Here is a 19091-nt window from a genome sequence, read left to right as displayed (position 1 = left end):
AGCAAAAAACCAATGAGACTTGGGGCTGAACCTCTGGTGTAAAATAATAAGGGCTTACATTGAAACAGTTTACACCGAAATAAGCAATATTTTAAAATCCATGATTTTTGAGACACTCTACTGTATATTGTAGTGTGTACATATTTTGCAAATGCATTTTATAGGTTTACTATGATTACATTTCAAATATATTGCACTGTGCCCATCATTATATATTATTCATATTTTATTTTAGTGCCAAAATAAGAGTAATAAAAAAATATTTTATCCAAACAAAATTTTAGTTTAAGTCCGCCATTTTTCTCTATTTTTGTGTTTAATAATTTACAAGAAAATTCAGACAGAAATTGTTTTGCAATAAAGTTGAGTAACCTCTATATTATATAACCCCACAAGAAATTTTTTAAAACCAGAATTTTATTCCTAAATATGCTCATAAAATCTATATAAATTGATATATTATTACTTCGATCTTACAACAGATTTTCATGTTCTATTATAAAGTGAAACACGCAGCGGGCTAAAATTACGATTTACCTTTTTACCCCATCCCCCCCACTCCTGATGGATGAACAAATTGACCAATAAATGAGTTTATGAATATATCTTTTAATATAGTTTTAAATGTAGAGATCTATATGTATAGTTTTTTTTAATTGAGTTGCGACAAAAGCATCAATAATACATTGTCATTTACACAAACTTTTTTCTCCAATGTTGATTAATACTTACATTCATCAAAGAGTGCACTCATTTTATGGTCTATTGTTGGTATTACCAATTACCGAAAACTGCAGGAAAAAAACCTTCCCGTGACCTACAAGAAGCTTCACTGAATAGAAAGTTTCATATCGGTCCAGAGGCTAGATAGATATTTCGATAAAAAAATATGGACAGACCTGCCACTGGTACACAAGGATAACGCTGTCAATATCTCTTTTACAAAATAATCATATTAATTTATTCAATTATGCTTGGTGTACATTTTTATCTCACTTTTATTTTTATCTTATTCATATAAAACATTTTTCGAGAATTGGGACCATTATTAATTAATTTGTTTCAAAATAAGAAAAGCATACCTCAATCTAATTTTTAATTTCCCAAAATACCAAGATTTCAGTACCATTCCACTCCGTAAATCAATCAGTGACTTTCACATAAAAACGCATTAAGGAGGGGTCATAATTTAGAATTGATAGCTCTACTATCTAAGGAAGAACATAATTGTCCTTGTTTGTAAACTTCCCTCCCTCTGTATTATTTTCCCGCTCATCAAATATCTAATATGACTTTTTTACATTCACTGTTTTGATGTGGGATGGTGTACTATCATTACCGCTTAAATGTCATTAGCAAATTCAAACTCCAACTAAAATATTTTCAAGCTATCTTGTAAAAACACAATTCATAACAAATGACAGGCCTTCAATTTATCAACCTATCAAAACCACGACCATAAGAAAATACCTTTATATTAAAAAGTTTTCTTAACAATTGGTTATGATAGATAGGGTGGGTTCATATCGGAATTAGACAAAGCGGGGATATGCAACAGATAAAATAACCTTAAAAACATTTCTGACCGAAAAAGAATTTTAAAATATTGAGTTTTAGAACACGACCACTTAAAAATATAATTCATTACTTATTAGTATGCAAAGACGACATTCAAATTTTTTTTAAATCAGAACTATGGCTTCATGGTGCTCCCTGGAAAGGCCTTGAGGAGCTGAATCAGGAACTTTTGTCCGTTTCAAAATATCTCGTTCCTAGCCTTAGAATTCACTAAATAAACAAAAATCTTTAAGGTTTATTGAGAATTGTCCAATTTGTAGAGGTTTTTTAGATTTTCTCAGGCTAGGAACGAGATTTTTTGAAACGGACAAAAGTTCCTGACTCAGCTCCTCAAGGCATTTCCAGGGAGCACCATGAAGCCATAGTTCTGATTCAATAAATTTTTGACTCCCATTTACAAATAGCTATACAATTGAATGTCTGGTCGTCAGCGGTTTTAAGACTTAGAATAAATTTTAAATCATCTAGAGGTGTATTATATCTATATAATTTGAGTGCAGATCCCCGCTTTGGCGTCAGAAAAAAAATGTCCAAAATCGACCCACCCTAATAATAAATCGCTTAAATGTACCAATAATTTGAAATTTTGTCTGCAATAATCTTTCATATATAAATGTCTGGCTATTTAGATTTTTAAGTCATATTGAACCGGTTTTAGTGCGAAAGTGATGTAATACCGTGGGTTGGTTGGTTTATCTGTAGAATATGTAGTGTATGTGCTCCTTATGGGCAAATGATGCATGCTTTATTGTTTGTGTGTATAATTCTCACAGATAAAGGAATATGTAGTCGCCCTATGGATTTCAAATCTTGCAAGTGTATTTCTTTAACAGAAAGAAAACATCATGAAGAACTAGCAACTCTATTACTATATTGTTCGTATAATTATTTCTAGTTTTCTGACAACAATTTTTGTAGGATAAAATTTTCTTTAAACTTTATTCCTGATTGGTGATTGATAACTTTCTTTCTCTATCTGTAATACAAAGTAGCTTGATGTCTGTCCGCCTGTCTGTCCCTTAAGATCTCGGTAACCACAGAACCGATTGGGCTCTACTCTTCAGGGAATATACCTACTGGTCCTGTGGTGATTTTAACCTATTTTCCTGGGGGGTGGGACACCCCCAACCCCCAAAAAAACTAACAACCCCCCCCCCAAAAAAAAAAAAATGTATTTACATTTTTTGTAAAATCTCAGTAACCGCTGATCAAATTGGGCTCTACCCTTCTGAGAATATACCTACTGGACGTCTGGTGGTTTTAAGCTATTTTCTTTAAAAAATACCCCCTTCCAAAATTTTTTAATTTTTGTAAACAAAAACCAGTAATTGGGGTGGGGGAACCCAACTGAAGCCCCCATGAATCCCCCCCCCCCAAAAAAAAAATATAAATATTATACAAAAAAAAATATAAATATTTTTTTAATATAAAATATAAATATTTTTTTTTTACAAATTTTAATTTTTGTGTATGCGAACAACCTAGGTTTAATTTTTACGAATTGAAATTTTTTTGTATACGTCGCACAACCTGGATTAAATTTTACCACAGAGTAATTATACAAAGAATTTATAATTTGCAGTTTTTAATTGTCTTATCTGTTAAGCTTTTCTTTTTTGAATGTTATCATCTCTGTTAACTTTACTTTCAACTATCCTTTCATATTTTCAAGATATATACATGAATCTCAAAGGATAAGATAAAGGATGATAAATTGAAATAGATCTCCAATGATTATGAACAATATTACCCCTTCTATAGAATAATATTATTGGTTGAAAAGAAGTAGCCACTAGATATTCAAGTCCAGTAAGTTGACGTAGTTATAAAACTTCTGGTACAAGTGTAATTTCCAGTCCAATGTCCCTTCCTCCCCAGGATATATACAGATACACATTTGTTTGTTATCCTTATTGTCCTACAAATGAATATACAATGTCCAATGGCTCGGAAGAATGTTCCGTTTAATAGAGTCAATTTTAGAGTATACTGTTACATTAACAAGGATGGCCACATCTATTACAACGAAACTCAACAAGACAGACCAACGAACATTCTGTGTCTGTTCTTTTAACATTAAAGAAAAGTTTGTATTTAAACATAGGTATAAAAAATTACTTGAAATTTTACTTAAATTTTACAACGATGATATGGAGTTGTTAAGCTGGCAACATTATACATAATTGTCCTAGGAATCGTCATTTCAAAAATTTATAGTGTAAAAAGTAAATTTTCTATTATTTAAAATGAAATTTAATTAACACAATTTAGATATTTATTTCACAATAAGTATTTAGCATTCACGGATGTTTTTCATACTATTTAAATAATTAATTACAAAATATTTACTTTATTACAGTTAGGGAGTTGAATCCATTTTTATAGAAGCAGAAATATAATCTATGATTATGGTTTGGACCATCTAAAACTGTAATCTACCCTTCCACTTTCCCCTCTCTTGGTGAAGATATCTTCAACGCCGATACGATTTTTGAAATATAAGATTCCACTTTTGTCTCTCTTGTTGAAGATATCTTCACCAAGAGAGGCAAAAGTGGAATCTTAAATTTCAAAAATCGTATCGGCGTTGAAGATATCTTCACCAAGAGAGGGGAAAGTGGAATCTTACATTTCAAAAATCGTATCGGCGTTGAAGATATCTTCACCAAGAGAAGGGAAAGTAGAATCTTACATTTCAAAAATCGTATTGGCGTTGAAGATATCTTCAACAAGAGAGGGGAAAGTGGAAAGGTAGATTACAGTTTTAGAGGGTCCAAACCATAATCATAGATTATATTTCTGCTTCTATAAAAATTGATTCAACTCCCTAACTGTATTAGTTTGTTTGTAAATTAGGAAAATATGTTTTTCATAATTTGATGAAAACTATTATTTCTCCTAAAAAAAGTAACAACATGTTTTATCTGTCAATGTGTCTCTACTGAAGGATAACTCCAGCCACTGGACCGATTTAGTTCTCCTTTACAGTGAAGCTTCCAGGAAGCTCCAGGAAAGGTTTTAATCATTTTGTGGATGTACAGCAATTTATAGGCATTTGTCTTATCCCTTTAGATCATTGTTTATGTGTCAAATTTATTAATTATGTTTTCTTGTGGTTAAATGTGATTATAAGATCCCCCTTTTTTAAAAATTCCCCTGATATTCTATTAATTTTATAATGAATTTATGTCTTTTGTAAGTAAATATGCCTTTTCATTCTTGGTATTAAAAATTGCATACAAGGAGTGTGGCTAATCTATAATTACAGAAACTCTGTCATCATTACTTTATTTTTATATTTATCTTTCCCTTATATTTATCTCATCCACCATTTTTAATTTACATAAACACAATTTTTTATACATGAAATAATAATTCATTGTTCCAGTATCCTTTTAATAACGTAAAAGGATCTCTGTTTGTGCGTCTGTCTCTATGTGGTGTACCGAAGGATCTCGCTAACAACTAAACTGATATTGTTTTTCTTTTGAAGGTAGCTTCTTATAGGTCCTGGGAGGGTTTATAAATATTTTGGGGAAGGGTACAGCCACCCTACAGAGAGAAATCGGCTCTAGAAAAATAACCCCTTCCCCCACACACAAAAAATGTAACTTTATCTTTTTAAACTATAATTGATAGTGGGAGGGGTCAATTTCCCACAGTCACAAGGGCCCCTAAACCTTTTTTTGATTATTTTAAAGAAAATTTTATTTTTTTCATCAATAAAAATACTTTTCTCGTATTTATTCGAAACCGATTATTATCCGATTGATTAGAACCGGTTTTCATTCATACGAAAAAAAAATGTCTACCATCGTATTATATCCAGTTTTCTACGAATATAAAAATGTACAATCATAAAGCCTTTTTACCCCTTGCCTTCGGCATCTCGGGGCTAAAAAACCCTGGTTTTAATCTTTTTATATTTTATATCCACGGAAAGCTGTTTACAATGGGAGAAATAATAACTATTTTCTACTTTTTTTCTTACCAATATGTTGAAAAGAAATAAGGTAAAAAAATAATGGTATTGGTATAGCTCATATAATATTGATATGTAATATTATGTTATTGACACACTACACACATACATTAATACAGATGAAACGCCAGGTAGTTACTTCTGCACTGTCAAGCCTTATAAAAAACAATTGCGCCAATAACTATGTCGAACTAAGTAAATTATGTAAAAAAGCCTATTTTTGGTAGTTTTATGAATTTATTGACAGCTATCAAAAATAAAAATTTTTACAGTTTTAGTATCATCAATGTTAAAAATTTAAGATTACAGAGTCACTAAGATTATCTTGTACGCTTTCCTTGGTAAATTTATCTTACTTTTCAAAAGCTTTTTCATTGAGTACCTTTTTTTAGATGTCTTTATTAATCTAAGACAAGACTCTACATACATACAGCAGACAGCGAGTAATATTATTTGTCACTTATAGACGAGTAGAGTAGCTCTGCCTTTTTACTTGATGACAATATTATACATTATAGATAATATTATTTTCTTTGTGCATATATTTATATGTGCATATTGCATTTTATAAAGATAATCATAATAAATATAAAAAAAGAACAAGTCTAATTTTTTTTTGGCTAGAATAATATTGATTTATAATACAGTCGTTCATCGTTACAAAAGATCCAAAAATCAGATGAATAAGATAATTATAACATACAGAAATTTGTTGTCAAAAAGTAAAAAATGAGCATGTTCTAAATGGACGTACGGACTTTCTTGTAACGACTCCTAAATTGCACTTAATTGTTATTGAAATCATTAAACAAAGTTTAAAATAGATAGTACAATTCTAATCTGTTTGAATTAACGAAAAGAGCTAACCGTTCCACAAAAATAAAGCGAACTGTCCGTGATGGACGGGCGGGTGGATCGACCCTAATTATAGAAAATCTTCGCTTTTAAAAGTAATGTAAAATATTTTGTACTATTCTATAGGTAGACAAATTACCATTGATAGAAAATCTAGGAAAATAATTTTATTATGTAATTCCATTATTTTGTCTCTTTAATACATATGTTCACATTCATTCATTTACATTTTTTGTGTGTCTTTAATATAAAAAAAAAACATAATAAAACCATTAAAATTATGGTGACGGATTTTCCATAAATTAGAAAAAAAATAAAGTTGTTTATATAAAGATGCAGCGCATTTTAAGTGCACTAAAAAGGCATTTGTTCTGTATACTGTTATAAGATAGTGAGACCCAATCTAGGTTTATGGTGGAAATACAAGGACTATTTTATTCATTAGTAGAGCTACAATAGAAATCTAATAAAAAATGGAATTTGATGCAGTAAAAAGTAAAAAATTTAATTAACGTCAGATATCTTGAGAGATAAGACAATTGGCATAAATTGGTGTAGACCCCAGAGCAAAATTATTCCTTCTGTAGATCAAAATTATTGGTGTAGAATTTTTATTAAGGTATCCCGAGTTTTTAAGCCATCAAATTAGAAAACTTATTTATAAAACTTTGGTGACAGGTATAATTTACATTTCAAATGTTAATTTGTTTATCCTGAATAATAAAAGTGAGAACACACAATACTAATATTATTGAGTAGCTGCGCTACAATTACAATCAGCTTAAAGGATATAGTATAGTACTGTCCTAAATGACATTTATTGTTTTTTTGTTTTTGTTGGCTATAACAATTAATTATATGGTTTATAACAGGATTATATTTATTTATTCTTTCATATTAATAAAACATAATTTATTATGTTTCTATTTACAGTGAGCTTTATTTTCCCTAAGTCTTTTTTTTTGTCAGAAATCTTTCTTTACATTTTATTCAATTAATATAGACAAATTTAAAATGAAATTGTATCACTCTGAAAAATACACATTTTCCATTATATGGACCCCTCTTTTTTATATTGGTGTATCAAGATTACGACTTTACAGAGGACTTTTTAAAAAGCAATATTCTGTTTATTAGAAATCACAGATCCCCTGTTTACCCAACTATATTGACACAAATCTGAGAATATAATAATAGTTAAACTGCATAAAAGCATTTACTCCCCTAATCACCTCATGGCCTGTTAAGCCTATTGTCTGAGGGGACAGTTAATTCAATGTTTTATGACCCATACATTATTATGTGTTGAGTGTGGGGCTTAATGCAGTTTATGCACAGCAAATATGTATAACATGGTATGCAATTTAATATTAACTATTATGGTTTTAATGGACACACATGCTATTTGGTTTTATTTGTGTGGTAAAAAAGTAATGTAAGAGACTTAAAAGAAAATTTAGTAATTATGAGACACGTAAAATAAAATTTCGAATTAATTAAATTTATAGCTTTATAAAATCAGCAATAATATTTATATCTTAACAAAATAAAACGGAATTATGTGCTTAATCCAAAATATCAGCTGATAAAAAAGAAAATCTATTTTTTATCTGTTTATCCCCATTTGAATGAAACATATCTTTCTAGTTGACAAGTTGACCAAAGGTAATCTCATTAACGGTTAGGAAAAGCCCCACAAATTATTGGTTATCGATTTATGGACTTTTTTTCGGTCAGGCCTGAAAGAAATGTGGATGTAGAATTAGAATTGTATAATAATCCAAATAAATGTCCTTATGAAGTAACTTGCTCACCCTTTCACCAGAGAGGTCTTGGAGCGAAGCCGCTAGTTATAATATTTTCTGCTATTATGTCAAATGCATGGCACTAATTGAGACTAAACAAAGGCTAAAGAGATATAGATTAGATTAGATTTATTATTCTTGGGTGTACATACATAGAAAAAAAAAAACAACAAAATAATAAATGAATTAAATGAATATTATATACATTTATATATACAGTCAAATTTTATTGATATGATTAATTTATAAAAAAATTTTCTTCCCAAATGGCAGTTTCCTAAAAACTAGGAAGTATGCAGTAATGTGTATTCACACATTGTTTTCATACAGGCCATATAAATAAGACAAAAAAATAGAAAAAAAGATAATAAGCAATAAATAAAATCATATTGGAGAGGAAAGAATGATAATAGGAAGGATTGATTAGGACATACAAGTCTCACACCATTATTGCAATAATAGAAATTTAAAAAAAATTTTAACAAATAGATTTTGATTGATTTATCAGATTTCAAACAATATTGAAAAGAAATATAATTTTATCTACATTCTTGACATAATGGGTTGTTACACACTAAAGTTAAGCTTGATAACAAAGATTCTTTTAGATTTTTCATAAATTTTTTTCTTGATTGATTGTGGGTTAATAAATCATTATTACAATGGTTATTCCATAATTCTTGGAAATGATACTTAGGAAATCTTTCAATAGATTTAAACTTCGGTTTTTTAACATCAAACATATTAGAGTTTCTAAGATTTCTGGTATGTAATTGATTACGGCGAAGCCATGTACCTTGAAAGGAACTTGGTAGCTTACTGTTTATAAAATCATACATAAATAATAATTTCAAATAATTAGCTGATTCATGTAAAGGAAGGACATTCATTTTTTTAAATAAAGGCATTGTGTGTGAGATGTGTTTCTTACTAAAAACAATTCTTATTGCCTTTTTTTGCAATTTAATTAATGGGTCCATAGTAGATTTTAGACCACAACTCCAGGCAGGTAAACAGTAAAGTAAATGACTATTTATAAGTGAGTGAAAAAGCATTTTTTTGCTATCTAAATTCAGTATATGTTTAGCTCTATTTATAAGAAATAAGGAACTAGAAATCTTTTTACGTAAATGTTCTACATGATATTTAAAATTTAAAGAAGGATCTATAAATACACCTAGGAATTTAATTGCAGGAATATTGCTACTTGAATTGACGTAATTTAAGATTTTTATTTTCTCATGATCAAACTCATTTTCATTGTTAAAGTTTAGCTTAATATTAAGAGCATTCCAATCAATAGTATTTTCATTTTTATTAAATATCATGATTTTAGTTTTATCAGGATTTAAGCTCATTTGATTACTCCTAAACCAATCAGATATCTTTTTAAGTTCATTGTTTAATTTCAGTTTTATCTCTGTAAAGTTTTTACCAGAAATTAAAAAATTACTGTCATCAGCAAATAATAGGGTAAATAAATCAGTACAGTTTTTAAGATCATTTATGTAGATTAAAAATAGAATTGGTCCTAAAATAGAGCCCTGTGGGACACCTCTATCTATGTTCAGCTTTGTTGAGTCAGTGTTGTTTACATGTACAAATTGCTGTCTATTACTTAAATAATTTTTAAACCATTCAAGTTCAACGCCATTAATGCCAATTTTTGACAACTTTTTAATTAAAATAGAGTGTGGAATTGTATCAAAACATTTTGCAAGATCACAGAAGACTCCAATTACAGTTTTATTATCATTTTTTGCTTCAGCTATATAATTTAAGAGGTGTATCACGGGGTGTATTGTAGACTTTTTTGATTGAAATCCATACTGATGTTCAAAAATGATATTATTTCTAATCAAATAGCATGACAGTTGTTGATAAATGACTTTTTCTAAAACTTTTGAGAAAATAGCTAATAAACTTATCGGCCTATAGTTTGATGGATCAGCTTTTTCATTAGAATTATTCCCTTTTAACTTAAAAATAGGTATAACTTTTGTGATTTTAAATTCAGAAGGTATTTTTCCAGTTAAAATAGTTTGGTTAATGACATGAGAGAGAGGAAGGGCAATAACAGAAATTATTTTCTTCAAAAAAGAATTTGACAGGCCAAAAATGTCCATACTTTGTTTATTTCCCATTTTTTTAACAATATCTATAACTATATTTGGGTTTATTGTATGCATTTTAAAACTGGAATTATAATTAGGTATAAAGCTACACGGATCAATGTTAGAAGGATTTATTTTAGATGATATCTTGCTTGCTACAGAAGTGAAGTGTTCATTCAATTTCTCAGAAATTTCTGCATTATCTAAATATATAGCATCATTAAACTTCAATTCATTGATACATGTTGCTTTATCTTTTGTTTTTCGGATTGCATCTCTAATAATATCCCAAGTTTTCCTCAAGTCAGATTTACATTTTTTTAGCTCATTGCAATAATACAATTTTTTAGCTGTTTTTATTGCACGATTATAGACATTTCTATATCTATTATACATCCTAATATTATCAGCAGTTGGTTCATTAATACTTAACGTGGACAATTCAAATTTTTTATCTCTACATCTCATTAAACCATCAGTCATAAATTTTTCAATTTTATGTATGTTCTTATTAATTCTAATCCTTTGTAAAGGAAAAGAAAGTTCATAAAATTCATTAAAAAGCTCATAAAATTTATTAAAACAATTTTGGGGTTCTAAACTGTTAGTTACATTTTCCCAATTAACATTTCTTAATAGATTGATAAACCCAGTAATTTTTTCTTCATTAATATTTCTTGTAAAAAAACAAGATTCTTTACTTGCTTTATATGAATAAGGTGTTATTGTGAAAATTGGGAAATGATCAGATATATCATTTAATAAAATCCCTGAATGAAAACTATTATCTTTTGCGTTAGTAAAAATTTGGTCAATACATGTTGCTGATGTCCTAGAAATTCTTGTTGGTCTTGTTATCAAAGATAAAAAACCATTTGCAATGCAATTTTCTAATTCAAATTATCAGTAATTTGTTTAATGTTTTATTTCTATTCTATTCCTTTGCCTAAATTCCTGAAGGTTAGGCTTTTGTGTGTGTGTGTGCGTGGGTGTGTGTATTTGTTTGTGTGTGATCGTATAGATTTATGATTATTTTCTTTTGTATCAATTACATCAAGGAGAGATAGTGTATCAACAATTTGATTCAACTTCAAATTGTCGAAACTTTGTCGGGGTGAACTTGGGGTAAAATGGGTATAGAAGGAGAAAGGTAGTGGATTTGAATAAATACTATACTTTGAAATGCATTAGTACATTGTCCCTGCGTTTATATAAATGTACAGTAGTGAAATAAGTGTTTTCTAATAAATGCAGCTACTCTATTCTCTATCATCTGTCTTTAAAATATTCTAGCGTTCTCCTACTTTTCACAATGTTTTATTTTACATTTTTCCCGTATTGGTTCTCTGAAAAAGTAGTATGTAAAAAATGTTGCCTTCACGTTTGATTTCGACCCCCCTCTCCCCCTTCTTAAAAACTTAGAAACTACTCATTATCCCCTACTCTTCCTAGAATAATAATTGTGCGTCCTTAGTCTGTGCTGTGATACCTATGTATTTATATATCCTTGTACGTACATGTAGGTAATGTCACACTATAAGGCTTCAAGAACACGCATAGTAATAATTATTTATTCAAATTAGTCACAAACATATTTCAAATACATTTTAAATTATTTTAATCTAATTATAATTCAAGTACATAGTACGGTTTTAATTATGGTAATTTATGATAATACTAGTTGCTTCACCCTTAGCCTCTAGGGAGGAGTTGGAACTTCCAACTCCTCCCTAGAGGCTAAGGGTGAAGCAGGAAGATTAGTAAAGTAGCCTAAAACCACCCTAAGACATTTCTTAGTTTATAAAGCTTCCCTAAAAAGTACAACCAATGCGGACAAGCAATTTTCGAGATATTTCGCTTCAGACAAAAAACTGAATAAAATAGATAAATATTCATAATTTTACATCAATTTCAACAAGGACGACAACATACACTCGTGAGGATGTTAATACTAATAAGTTAATAACCAATTAAAACTGTAGTTTTCGTGACGTCATAAAATACAACCGGACAAGCACATAAAATAAATCTTTGTTACCTAAAAATATTTGATCTCCTTATCAAAAAAGTGTCAGTTATACAAAAATGGAATAATACAATCGTCTATAGATAAGATTATTAGGAATAAACTCTCTCTTGAGTTTCTTCTTAGATAAAACGACAAAAGATGATAATATAATAATAGAAACTGTATATATTGTGTACGTGGAAAGATGAGAAAAAAAATTAAAATTTACTAATTTACTATTCTTTATGGTTTGATTAACTCTTTGATTGTCTGACCTATGCCTCAAAGACCTAACTTTACATTGTTATCAGGTTATCTGTTTGTTGGTCAAGATATTTCATTATTATTAATTTTTAAGCTACGCGGCAAGACTAAGCGTGGTCATATAGTAGGGATTCGATGGGTCTACTATATTCTACTCTGTGACCAACAGTATTTAATATTTATATTCTATTAGATCATATGCTTGTATTTTGTCTGCTTTATATCATTATAAGGATCAAGTCTATATTAGGACAACCAGGTTTTGAGAGCTGAACCCTTTTGAACTTTATATCCTAACAGATTCTCTTGTATTCTGTTCTTACTTCACCCAAATAATTTTTATTAAAATCTGCCAAGAATCCACATATTAATTTTTAAAGTTGTCATGTAACACACTTGATCCTTTTATTCTTTTTTTTCTTGGAATTTATAATTCATATTGCCGTAATGCGTCATATATTACGCACTCTTAAAAAACTGATTACATGATTTTGTACATGAATCGAAAAATAAGGCATTATTTTTTTCTGAAAGAAAGGCATTTAGAAATTCCGTCGATATTAAAACGTTAGCTATATGACCTATTATCTAAAGTAAACAATGTTTGAAGGTTTTTTTACAGTGTAGTTTCGCAAGAATAGGCATATTACTCAGATAGGCTATTAAACGCTTTGCTTATTTTTGTCTAGAATACCAAATATAAGTTATGATTCATCTTTTAACTATGTAATTTACATTACAAATAGATTAAGACTTAAGGGCGTGCGGAAGGCTGGCCTCAAAAATTTTTAAAAATTAATAGGAAAAGACCTTTCCTTTTTAATTTGAAGGTTTTTTTACCTAATCAAAGTTTACAACAATTTAGCAAAACCGTCACTTCACTCACTTGCATACATATAATTAAAGCTCTCTTGCTTATTGGCGTTTTCATTAATCTAAAAACCTAAAATGATCAAAATGAAAAATTTAATGCAAATGTCGTACTTAGATATTTATAGACAATGCTGGTAAAAAAATTACACATCATCTTTAAATCTAAAACACGTAAATTGAACTTCATTTCTTATAGACAAACTTGTCATGAAACTCTTTCAATGAATTGTTTAGGTATAAAATTTTCTAATATTTCAGGAAATTCAATCATCCTTTAAAGGGTATAGGAAAGACGGAAATAAAAATTCCCACACCCATCTTATAATATAATATACACAAAATTAAATTTACACTAAATCATACATACACACACACACACACAGACACACACACGGACAGACACAAATTAAATCTCCCATACTTGTCAAGACTACAATCATATCTAATTTGTAGTTTTAATTTTGAGGTATTTTATTCTGCATAATTTTGCGGTCACAAAAACATGAATAAGTTTGACCCGACTCAAATTTTGCTCTACAAAATTAGGTGCTCGTTAAACACAGAAATGAAACACAGAAATGCTTTAAATGAGCAAAAAGCTCTCGTTTTCAATAATCTATCGACAGTACCTGCCAAAATTAGATTAATACTCAAATTTCATTGGTCATTTTTATGTACACATTGTGTTTTTTTGTCTTTTGCAGTAGTTCGTAATTGCAATATTCAAGTTTTTTTTTAATAAAGGTACATATACAATAGGGAAAGATATATAGATTTGCATTATATTATATACTTATACATACAATATGTATAAGGATTAGCCATTATTTTCTTCTTGTGAGCGGAAAAGTGATTTTAAATTTCCCCCTCCAATTCAACAGAGAAACCTATTTATCAATTTATCTGGAGTTTCTTCGTTACAACAAAATTTATATAAAATACTGTGAATATTTTTAATTTTGTTTTCTCCGATTGATATAATTATATCAGAAAAGGATTAATCATAAAATTTTAAAAATTGTTTTAATTAAAAAGACAAGTGAGAATTATATACGAAGAACAAACAAAATGGTATTATTATTCTTAGCTAAAATTCTGCAAATTTTGCTAGGCATAAAATTAACGTTTTTGAAAGGACACCCACAATTTTGTCTTGAGGTGGAATATAAAGGTAATAATATGAATAATGTGAGGAGTCAAAGCAATGTCATACAGAGGGGGGATACTTCTCATAAGGGTCGCTTTTACAAGGATGACAATATCCAAAAGTGCTAACCTTATTGCTTGTAAAGACAATCTGTATTTTGTAATGGTATAACAGAATTTTTTTGGAAATTATACTTTTAATTGATTATAATATCAATAATCATATCTATATAGTTGCTACGCTTTTTATACTACAACAAATCGTCTAAACATTTATTACTTAAAGCAAAAAAAAATACTACAAATAAGGAGAATTAAATGCAGAAAAAAAAACTTTTTTATAGAAAAGCTTTGCTTTTAATAATGGGCTAGCGTGCACTCGATAGATACAATAGTTGTTTCTTTGTTATTATATTCTATCAAAGAAGGTCTTATTCATTCTTATGAGATTAGGTATTTTTATGCGAATCTGATTACAAGATTATCATTCATTTTCATCTGGGAATCTCCATTTATTATTTTCCATTGATAAAAGAAAATAAAAATAACAAAAGTAAAAGCAAAACTACTCTATAATTATGAAATATACGTACTTAAGGATTTTCGTTCGATACATTAATTTACTGTTTGTTGGTTTGTTTTAAATTTAAACAACCGTTTAAAAATTAAATAGACTCTATGGTACAATTTAGCAATAGATTTACAAAAAATGCTAAAGTTTTCTTTCTTGAAACTTTGTTTTATTGATTCGCTAACTATCAAAATAATTGTCCTTGATTTGAGCTTAAAATTCTATATTTAAGTAAATTTTTGTTGTACGGTACATTAAGAAGTAAAGTTTTATCAGATTTGACATAAATCTACTCTCAAAATTATCTTTCTACAAATAGAAACAACATTTTTTGACAAATTACAGCATCTCAAAATACAGAAAAAGAAAAACTTAATAAAATATTTGAAATTTAAAGTCCTTGAAAAATAGAAGAATTTTATCAGAATAAAAATATTTTTATGAGAAACAGAACAAAAATATAAAAGTTTTACAAATAGAGATTGCAACAGATAGATAGATAGATAGATAGATATAGATAAAGAGAGAGGGAAAGATATAAATGATAGAAAAAAAGGAGTTAGATTTTTATTCAGAGTAAAATGGAGAAAAGTGAAAAGGAAAAAAAGAGGTAAGTAGATAAAACATGTTTGTGTTAAAAAAAAAATATGTCGAGAGATAAAAAGTGAGTTGATGTAAGGAAATAAGAAAAAAGCAGAAAGAAAGATGGAAAAATATCGTTCCGGTAAATTCCTATCTGGGTCAGACGGATAATTTAGCATCTGCCGTAAAAAAAGACGAAAAGATTTCAGAAATGATGGGAAAATAAATTTAGTGGGGGAACTTGGGCAAATGAACTTGAAATTTAGCAAAACTTTATGAATTTTTGGGGAGTGTAGCTACTATACAGGTCTATACTGTTAGTATGTATGAAATAAAATATAAATATATTTAGAAGAATAAAAATCATGTTAGTTTAGTATGTTTTGGGTCATGGGTAGCCTCGCAGGGTTAGTGCTCCCGCAGAAACTAGGTATAGGTAAAAAAAATACCAAGCCCCCCCCCCCTCTTATTGTTAATTTATTTCAAATACTGTTGGGGTGGGGTCTTGAAGGTCAACAGCTAAATGTAAGCTTTTACTAAATATACTTATATTATGCAATGAACTATTTAAACTGACATCATTGTTGTTTTCAATTAGTCTATGTATAGGCTTGCTTAATTGTCTTCTTAAGCATATGTTAAATAGAAAATTTGAGTATTTGGTCTGTTTGTTTCTGTATGCGCTAGTTTTCCTCAAACACCTGCCCTGTAACTATTTTTCCTCATTTTCAAATGCAGTTTCCCTACAATGCGACAACAAGTTCTTGTTAAATTATGCTTACTTTAAACTTACTTTCAAAGTTAGAACTAGGAACTTTCAACATTTTGGAATGAAATGATTTTTCTATTAGGAAAAGTTTTAAACCATAATTACAACGAGGATCACATCATCCATAGTTTACATTATTAAAAGTTTTTTTTTAAATTCTACAAAAATGTTTATACATTGATTATTGACAGCTGTTTTTGATAACAGGTAAATTAATAAGTTCTTTGGTAATCTCATAGACATGCCTAATAGGTGTAAATAACTTTTCAACCTATTAATTGTATATTATGGAAAATGTTAAAAATTGTACAATTTTCTAAATCTAAACAGCTGATAGTTGTAATATTTTTCTATATCGTGATTAATGTTAAAATAATGCATTTGTGTTCAATATTTTTATATTCTTTGCATTACAATTTCAGGGATAAGGCATTTGAAGATTAATCAATATTTCGCAAATTACATTTGTATTTTTTGCATTGTTTATCTGGTTAATGTAAATTTGATAACTTTGAATTATGTTTTATACAGTGTCCTTTTTACCCTGACTTGTGTAGAATATTTTTTTTATTTTTTTGCATACACTTTTTTATGCAACTTGCCTCCAACTAGCATTAGAGATAAATTAGATATTTTTACCATTTTATTAATTTAAACATAAACAAAAATGACAACATTAATAAAATCGAATGTAAACAATCAAAAATGAACAGACTAACGTTGACAGATTTAGATTGACGGCGCTCTCAATATACAGAACCAAGGATACAACATCTATAAGAAGTGAGGCAAAAAATATAAATAGACTAACAGATAAAGTAAGTTATAAACAAGTTTTACAATAGTATGAGAATCTTTACTAAAATTCAGCCATAGATCCTAATAACATCAATTACATTTCAGACGAATAAACGAACGTTCGTAATCATAGATTTGCTTGCATTTACAAATAATGTTTAAAATCTTAAGCTAGAATACATCAGCGTTACACCACATTTAAATTAATGTTGATAAATTTTATTATAAAGATGCTATGCTTGTGTCTGATCGTCATAGCAATTGTCACTCTAAAAGTCTAGTAAATAGAACATTTCTAGGAATAAAATATTAAGAAACATATCCTTGATTATTTAAATTAAATCTCTCTTAAAATGAATGAATTTGTCTTTAACACAAATTGATGTTTTTGTTTTGTAAAAAATATATTGAATAATTTATCATTGTAATCGTATATGCACACATTTTCTGCATTTTATATCAAGCTTGTCACACTTTCTTTCGATTAATGATTCAAGGGAAAATTGATTTTTGGACAACAAACATACATCTACATATGTAGTTGTAATTTATGGATAATTTTTTTTAAATATGTGGGGATGAGGAATGTCAAATAGCTTAAAACAGTCCCTTTAGAAAATGGCCATCTAAATTTACGTTAATACACACAAACATGCTTGCAGTAGATATACATTGATTAAAAAATTTTGTCATGGTGGCATCATATATTCTTCATTGTTACTGCATTTCCGTTTACGTTCTCTTCATCTAGCTCCTGCTAGCGGGGTGCTCTAACTCTTCGGATCCAATTTCCTTACCCTGCGGGGCAATCATTAACATTTACCTAACCCAAAATAACATATCAAAAGCTACTGTGAAAATACGACGAAACCAGCTACTTCATTTTCTTTCCACGATCCAAAAAATCATTTAATAAATATGTTTAAACAATCTATTTAATTTCAGAATAAAGCTAAAATGAGCAATTGATCCTACTATGTTGATATTGTGTAGCGTACTTGTTGGTCTGCTGTGGCCCCAGAGGCTGACGGCCAACCCGAAGGCCAACGCCAACCCGAGAATCTTCACGGATGATCCGTTCGTCGACGAGAATAAGTTTGTTGAAGTGGGTAAGTTGAACTGACGTTTTTTTTAGCGCAGATACTCTATTAAAAATATTGAACTTATTTTATAAAATCAATTAGTGGTAATGTACTATTGTATATGAAATTATTTAAAATGATATGAGTTTATATCGACTATATGACATTTGATAAAAGTTTTTGTAGATTTTATTGATATCTTAATAAAAGCGCTATTTTGTTTTAGGGTTAGCATTATGGGTTCTTAGATATTGAATGCTTTAATGCTATTTAACTAAAATTTAGCTTGTATATAAAGATTCTTTATATTTTCTTATTGTATTTTTTGTATTATTTTGGTTTAAAATGTGACACTACATCTATGACTGAATCCTTCCTTAACTTGAAGCCTACAAGGGCAAAAGTCGGATCAAGAATAATATTACAAAGGAAGTTTATCTTTATCGAAATCAAACGACAACGGCTGGAACCACCTCCTAAGTACGCGTAAACGTGCTAGAAAGTCTAATTTATTATGTTTTTTTTTATTTATTGAGTCTTTTATTTTTCTTGCATTGCCTGTTTTAATGAAGTTAAAATTACACTTTTTAGTTATCCGTTTGTCCGTAGGCAGTAATCAATTAAAGAAATATATAGCATCATAACTTTTACATGATCTCATAAG

General features: G+C 28.9%; 1 protein-coding gene across 1 annotated transcript in view; it reads left to right on the top strand.

Annotated features, from left to right (window-relative positions):
* Positions 1-18294: 18294 nt before the first annotated feature.
* LOC145313658 (uncharacterized) overlaps positions 18295-19091 on the top strand; it is a 103902-nt gene continuing 103105 nt past the window's right edge. Inside the window, exon 1 of the mRNA XM_080153164.1 lies at positions 18295-18454. Coding sequence (XP_080009290.1) covers positions 18322-18454 — 133 coding nt within the window. The 5' untranslated portion in view covers positions 18295-18321. The remainder of the gene's footprint in view (positions 18455-19091) is intronic.

Source organism: Acartia tonsa, chromosome 3, assembly GCF_053477335.1.
Source record: "Acartia tonsa isolate MP-2025a chromosome 3, ASM5347733v1, whole genome shotgun sequence".
In the NCBI taxonomy this organism is placed as follows: Eukaryota; Metazoa; Arthropoda; class Copepoda; order Calanoida; family Acartiidae; genus Acartia; species Acartia tonsa.
This window is presented reverse-complemented; position numbering and strand designations above follow the sequence as displayed.